Consider the following 7,095-nt stretch of genomic DNA (forward strand, 5'->3'; position numbering starts at 1 on the left):
TAGAAAACTTTTAATGAAACATTTAAATTCATTAATGATTTGTAGGTACACAGATCCTTCAACTGCCTATTTTTTTAAGTGGCAAGAACTTGAAAAAAAATTAAAGTGGGATGTAGTTGGCTTTCACTGACAATTCAATTTATGGATTACATAGAATTTTAATTTACTCATTTCACACGTCGTTATCAATTCTACATAGAGTTTAAAGGACAAAGGATGAAAGTCGAATAGGTCAGTTTTCCGTGTTATTTCCAGGGGGGACAGGGAGAGAGATTTCCTTTGAGACAAGGCTGGGTAGCCAACAATTTCTAGTATTGCCTGACTGGTAACAACAAGCTGATGAAAAGGTGAATAAATATAACGTGAAACTGATTAAATAAAGCGCACCCTCCCACCCTCGTTTTAGATGAGGAATTTTCCTCTCTCCCGCCCTTACGCAAAGGGCTGAGACAGCATCTGGCATCACAATACTAACATTTGTTTCGTGATTTCCTCTTCACCGGGTACTCAGACACACATTACTTCTTAGGAATCGGGATTCCTTTCTGCACTTTTAAAATAAAAATCTGCTTGAGAATCTGGGGGCTGATTCTTTTTACTGGCCGTGACATTCGCGATCTGGACCCCTCCTCCGAACAAGCGGAGTTCTCGCCCAGTTTTATTCCAGGCCTGTGCCACCTCCACTCCCTCCGTGAAACGCCGTGACTCACATCTTGCGGATCCTTCGCCCCCCACGTGCCCCCAACACACCAACCCCCGAGGACCCAACTCGAGCCCACAGTGTGTCGTCAACCCGCCCAAGCCGACTTGGAGGTCTCGGGTCTGAGTCACACAGAAAGACCACCCTCATCGGCATCCCCCCACACACAGTCCCTCACACCCTGACGCGCCGGCCGCCGGGCCTCCCCGCCTGACACGCCAACGCCCGTCGTCTCTGCGTAACTTGTTATGCTCCAGCTCGAGCCCTTGACCCAAAAACCTCCGAGAAACGGAGAACCGCAGAGCCGGCCTCTGGCGGCCTTTGAAGGCTTTGTTATTGTTTGGGTTTGAATCGATACGCCCCTCCCCATCCTTCCTCCCTCGCGGCTCGACACCCAGCTCCCGCCTCCCCTCACACCCCGCGCCCCTCCCCCTCCATTTTGGCGCCTTTTCCTTCCCGCCACGTCGTGGCGGCGTCAGACCATTCTGACCGCGAGAGCTGGGCGGGGCGTGGGCGGGGCACGCCGTGTTATGCAGATCAGTCGGCTTCTGGTTGGCTGGAGATGCGCCGGCGGGGGCGGGGCCGGGGCGCGGCGACCGAGCGCGCGGGGGGGGGCCCGGGGGAGTTGCCGGATCCCGCCGCTTCCCCACCCCCTCTCCTCCCTCTGCAGGCCCAGCAGCCCGGCTCCCCGCCTAGGCCTCCCAGAGAGGCCCCGCCTCATCCCCGCCCGCCCGCGCGCCCCCCCCGCCGGCGCGCTCCGCCCCTTTACTCCTGGCGGCGGGGCGAGCCGGGTGTCTGCTGCAGCGGCCGCGGTGGCGGAGGAGGCCCGAGAGGACTTGGCGGCAGCGGCGGCGGGACCAGCAGCAGCAGCAGCAGCTACAAGCCCCCTGTGCCGCGGCCCTGCCACACGAGTCCCACGAGCCTCCTACTCTGTCGCTCTCGGCGCTGCCTGACCTCGCCGGCCAGTCGGCCAGCCGCCAGCCTCGGCTGCGCCCCCAGTTGTCCTCCGACTCGCCCTCGGCCTTCCGCGCCAGCCGCAGCCACAGCCGCAACGCCACCCGCAGCCCCAGCCCCAGCCGTAGGCACAGCCACCGGCACAGCCCCAGCCCCAGCTCCTCCCGCAGCTCCTCCAGACACAGCCCCTACGCCGACACCCTGGAGGTTGGGATGCTCTTGTCCAAAATCAACTCGCTTGCCCACCTGCGCGCCGCGCCCTGCAACGACCTGCACACCACCAAGCTGGCGCCCGGTGAGCGTCCCCCCCAACCCGGGGATGGTGGAAGGCTGAGCCCCCAGGGTGAGAGCTGGGGGCTCGCGGGCCGGCACTAAGTCCTCTGTGTTTCCCCCTTTATTAGGCAAGGAGAAGGAGCCCCTGGAGTCTCAGTACCAGGTGGGCCCGCTACTGGGCAGCGGCGGCTTCGGCTCGGTCTACTCAGGCATCCGTGTCGCCGACAACTTGCCGGTGAGTGGGCGCCCCACTGTGGGGAGGGCGCTCTGTTGGGGGGCGCACGGGTGTGTTTTGGCCCCGGCGAGGAGGATCTAACGGATACTCTCCTGGGGTGATTTCCAGGTGGCTATCAAGCACGTGGAGAAGGACCGGATTTCCGACTGGGGAGAGCTGGTGAGTGCCCAGGAGGGAGCGACCCCCAGTGTGGGTGGGTTGGGGGGCGCCCTCCGACCCCCGCCCTAATGCAGCTCCCTCATCCCCGCAGCCCAATGGCACCCGAGTGCCCATGGAAGTCGTCCTGCTGAAGAAGGTGAGCTCAGGCTTCTCCGGCGTCATTAGGCTCCTGGACTGGTTCGAGAGGCCCGACAGTTTCGTCCTGATCCTGGAGAGGCCGGAACCGGTGCAAGACCTCTTCGACTTTATCACGGAAAGGGGGGCCCTGCAGGAGGAGCTGGCCCGCAGCTTCTTCTGGCAGGTGCTGGAGGCCGTGCGGCACTGCCACAACTGCGGGGTGCTCCACCGCGACATCAAGGACGAGAACATCCTCATCGACCTCAATCGCGGCGAGCTCAAGCTCATCGACTTCGGGTCGGGGGCGCTGCTCAAGGACACCGTCTACACGGACTTTGATGGTGAGCCAAGGCTGGGAGGGAGCTGCCCAGGTGACTCGGCCTGGCCTGGAGGCCCCGGCCAGCTTCCCTCTCCGGCCCTTTGTAAAGGTCATTGGGCCGCCTGGCTCCATGCTAGCAGGGGTGGGGCGAAGAGAGCTTCCCCGCGTAGTAAACCCGGGTATTTCAAGCCAGCTGAACCCGTAGTGTTTCTGGCATGATTTTATATTTTAAGTGGAATTCAGTGGGTTCCAAGCTTTCCCGATGAATAAGAGGTTGTGGGCAACCGGCCGTAGCCCAGATTTCTGAAGTCTGACCCAGTTTCCCCGCCAGTAAAAGGACGGGAGGGGGAAGAGGGAGGAGAGAGCGGGAGAGATGAAAATTGATGCCTGTTTTGTGATTTTTTTTTTTTTTTTTAAGAGTTTTCTGTAAGGTAGTTTCTAGAGCTGCAGTTTTTTTCACCCCTTTGATCTACGGACGGATAAGAAATAGAAACAGTAGTTTCACTAAATAATTCATTTTGTTGAATTTGTGTGTGTGTTGTGCGGTGAGGGAGTCGAGAATGAATGTTGTGAAATAAGATCTCTTGCTGGTTTGAAAATTAGTTGGGTGTCTCCGCAGAGAGGATGAAAACCTATCCTAGGGAGGGGCTTGGAGCGGGTTCTTTCAGAAAAGATGGAATGGAGAGCCTGACATCAAAGCAAAGTAGGGCGGGTCATCATCTGAGCGGCTTAACCTAACAAACGACAGCCTTTCAAAACTTGTGACTGGGGCTTGTGGTTTGTGTTTATTTGCCCTTGGAGGACGCTGGGTTGGGCTGCATTTTTTTGTATTTAACAGTTAATGGCTGGCCGGGTCCTCCCATGTTTTTTCCTTTGAGTCTTTGCTGCCCCCTGGTGAGCACCAGAGGGATGGCCTCCCCTTTTTTTTACAACCCAAAGTTTGTAAACAGGAATCACGTGGTCTGAAACCAGCTCTGCAGCTCTGTCTACCTTTCCAGTGTGGGGAGGAAAGGTTGTGGGTGTCTTCCCCCTGCACTCAGAGGGCGGGGAGGAAGGCCTCCCAAAGGGCACCCTGACTTAGGGTATTGTGCAACAGTCCCCACCTAGATCATAGATGAGAATCCCACCCCAGCTCCTGGGCAACCTTTAATGCAGTTTAAGGATAGTCTGTGGAATACCTCCCTTGATTGTTCAGACATTCATCTCTTCATCCCATTGTGGGTGGTCCTGCCACATACAGGCCTCAGGCTTTGGGTCTGTGGCCACCCATGTTTGTTTCTTGGAGCAGTTTGTAAAAAAATTCGGTTTATGGTTGGCCTGGTAGAGCGGTGGGTAATGCTTTGGGTTGGAGAGATGCCATAAGCTGCTTATCCACTCTTTTGAGCCTAGGAGGGAAAATGGAGTTCACCCAGCTCCTGAGAGAAGGGAGGTGATGCTTTTTGAGTTACTCAGCTTACCACTAAGTTGCTTTGTGTCTTATTTTCTCTAAAAGCTTGTTTTCCTTCCTATTCCCCCGCCTCAGGGACCCGAGTGTATAGTCCTCCAGAGTGGATCCGCTACCATCGCTACCATGGCAGGTCTGCGGCTGTCTGGTCTCTGGGGATCCTGCTGTATGATATGGTCTGTGGAGATATTCCTTTTGAGCATGATGAGGAGATCATCAGGGGCCAAGTCTTCTTCAGGCAGAGGGTCTCTTCAGGTAACTTCTGGGAAGCCCCTTGGTGAGAAAGCAGGAATCACAAGGCGGTTAGTCCTTTGAGGACAGTCTTTGAATTCTGGAGAGCTTGACTCCAGGAGATGCCAGCCGACCTTTGGCTTAGCAGAATCCTCGGCCAGTGATTCACCCTGGAGAGCTGGCCCCTAGCAATCTAATAGTTAGCATTTGAGCATTCCTTGGGAGGTCGTAGGAAGAGCAAGTGGAGAATGTTAAGAAAAAAAGACCATTTAGTTTTGATGAAAGGTTCTTTAAAGTACCAACAGAGCCATCCTGGTGCTTCACAGCCCCTGGCTGTTTTGCCAGGGAGTGAAAAGTTGAGGGCTCTTTGAGCCTTCTTTCTCCCTTAAGGCAGGCTCTAAATATTGCGGTTCCAGTGACCTCATTGTGGGTGGTGTTCGTATTTGTAAGTTGGTAGGTGAATTGAATCACCTCATCATGCTCACTGATGTCTCATCAAAATCCCTTGTCATCATCTTTCCTATTTCTGGTGAGTGGGTGTCGTGGGAAAGGCCCCAGCTATTGAAGTTTGAAAACCACAGGTTTAAGAGGGGAGCTGGGGTTTTTTTTTTTTTTTTTTAAGCTGAAAGCAGACTCCAGATGTTAATACCTTCTCATTAAAGAATATGAGTTCTAGAAAGTATGTGGTCTCTGGACCCCAGACTTGTGAGCCCCTGGGAAGCAAATTGGGAAGACCTTTGCATTACACAAACAAGTTGAATCACTCATAACCTCTGTCTTGTTTTCTGCAGAATGTCAGCATCTCATTAGATGGTGCTTGGCCTTGAGACCATCAGATCGGCCATCCTTCGAAGAAATCCAGAATCATCCGTGGATGCAAGATGTCCTCCTGCCCCAGGAAACCGCTGAGATCCATCTCCACAGCCTGTCGCCAGGGCCCAGCAAATAACAGCTTTTCCAGTAGGTCCTCCCCTCCTGTCAGATGTTGGGGGAGGAAGCTTCTGTTTCCAGCTTCCCGAGTACCAGTGACACTTCTCGCCAAGCAGGACAGTGCTTGATACAGGAACAACATTTACAACTCATTCCAGACCCCAGGCCCCTGGAGGGTGCCTCCCGACAGGGGAAGAGACTCTACTCTCGGTGTCCTAGGCCTCAACTCCTCGTAGATGCTCTCTCCTCATAGGTGTCCAGCCAGCATTGTTGGACTCTGCAAAATCCTGGGGTGGGGGGGTGGGAGTGGGTCAGAACCCTGCCATGGAACTGTTCCCTTCATCATGAGTTCTGATGAATGCGCGATGGGTCAGGTAGGGGGAAAACGGGTTGGGGTGGGATAGGACTAGTACCATTTTAAGTCCCTGTCACCTCTTCCGACTCTTCTGAGTGCCTTCTGTGGGGACTCCGGCTGTGCTGGGAGAAATACTTGAACTTGCCTCTTTTACCTGCTGCTTCTCCAAAAATCTGCCTGGGTTTGGTTCCCTATTTTTCTCTCCCTCCCCTCCCCCCATCCTTCATATGAAAGGTGCCATGGAAGAGGCTACAGGGCCAAACGCTGAGCCACCTGCCCTTTTTCTGCCTCCTTTAGTAAAACAGTGAACTGGTCTTCCTTTTTGGTTTTTACGTAACTGTTTCAAAGCCAAGACCTCACACAAAAAATGCACAAACAATGCAAATCAACAGAAAAACTGTAAATGTGTGTACAGTTGGCACGGTAGTGTACAAAAGGATTGTAGTTGGTCTAATTTTTAAAAATTTTGCCTTTAAGTTATTTTACCTGTTTTTTTTTTTCTTTTTGAAAGATGCGCATTCTAACCTGGAGGTCAACATTATGTATTTATTTATTTATTTATTTGGTTCCCTTCCAGCTCCAAGCTTCCACGGCTGCCGCCATAGTTTTCTTTCCTTCTTTCCTCCTCTGACTTGGGGACCTTTTGGGGAGGGCTGTGACACTTGCTCTGTTCTTAGGGTGATGGGACTCAGGCAGGACAGCTGCTGCAGCTCCCTGACTGCTGTGGGGTGGGGGTGGGAGGGGCCCTGTCTGCTTACCCAAGTGTGGGCATGGGTTCCCAGGGTGATGGGGGAGGGGTGTCACTCACTTGTGTATATAGGATAGATATATGAAAACCAGTTCTGGATGGTGTGCCTTCCGGATCCTCTCTGGGGCTGTTTTGAGCAGCATGTAGCCTGCTGGTTTTACCTGAGTGAAATACTGTACAGGGGAATAAAAGAGATCTTATTTTTTTTTTTTTTTATACTTGGCGTTTTTTGAATAAAAACCTTTTGTCTTAACTTGTGGTTTCTAAGTGTTGTCCATGCAGAGGCATGCTAATTGCATTTATTGATCACTTGTATGTGTCCAAATCCTATCTTAGGAGGAAAAAGGAACTTTCAGCCTAAATCTGGTTCCCTTCCGTAGGACTTCTGGGATAGTCACTTTTCTGAAATGAATGTATGGCCAAAGAATGGAGGGCCAGTCCTGTGGACAAGATATGGCCTGAGGAGCCCAGTGGAATTCCAGTCTTTTCCTAATGCAAATTCTAGATCTTCACTAATACAGCACATGTGACTATTTCCCAGTTGCGCTAGTCACATTTCATGAAATAGCCACTTGTGACTAGTGGCCCTGCAACTATAGCGCATTTCCATCATTGCAGAAAATTGTGTTG

General features: G+C 53.1%; 1 protein-coding gene across 1 annotated transcript; it reads left to right on the forward strand.

Annotated features, from left to right (window-relative positions):
• The first annotated feature begins 1,448 nt into the window (after positions 1-1,448).
• On the forward strand, positions 1,449-6,718 carry PIM1 (Pim-1 proto-oncogene, serine/threonine kinase). Its single transcript, XM_019738850.2, has 6 exons — positions 1,449-1,949; positions 2,056-2,162; positions 2,271-2,321; positions 2,413-2,779; positions 4,280-4,456; positions 5,224-6,718. The coding sequence occupies exons 1-6, from the start codon at positions 1,868-1,870 to the stop codon at positions 5,379-5,381; spliced, it is 942 nt and encodes a 313-aa protein (XP_019594409.2). The 5' UTR covers positions 1,449-1,867; the 3' UTR covers positions 5,382-6,718.
• The last annotated feature ends 377 nt before the right edge of the window (positions 6,719-7,095 follow it).

This window comes from Rhinolophus sinicus, linkage group LG05 (assembly GCF_036562045.2).
Source record: "Rhinolophus sinicus isolate RSC01 linkage group LG05, ASM3656204v1, whole genome shotgun sequence".
Lineage (NCBI taxonomy): Eukaryota > Metazoa > Chordata > Mammalia > Chiroptera > Rhinolophidae > Rhinolophus > Rhinolophus sinicus.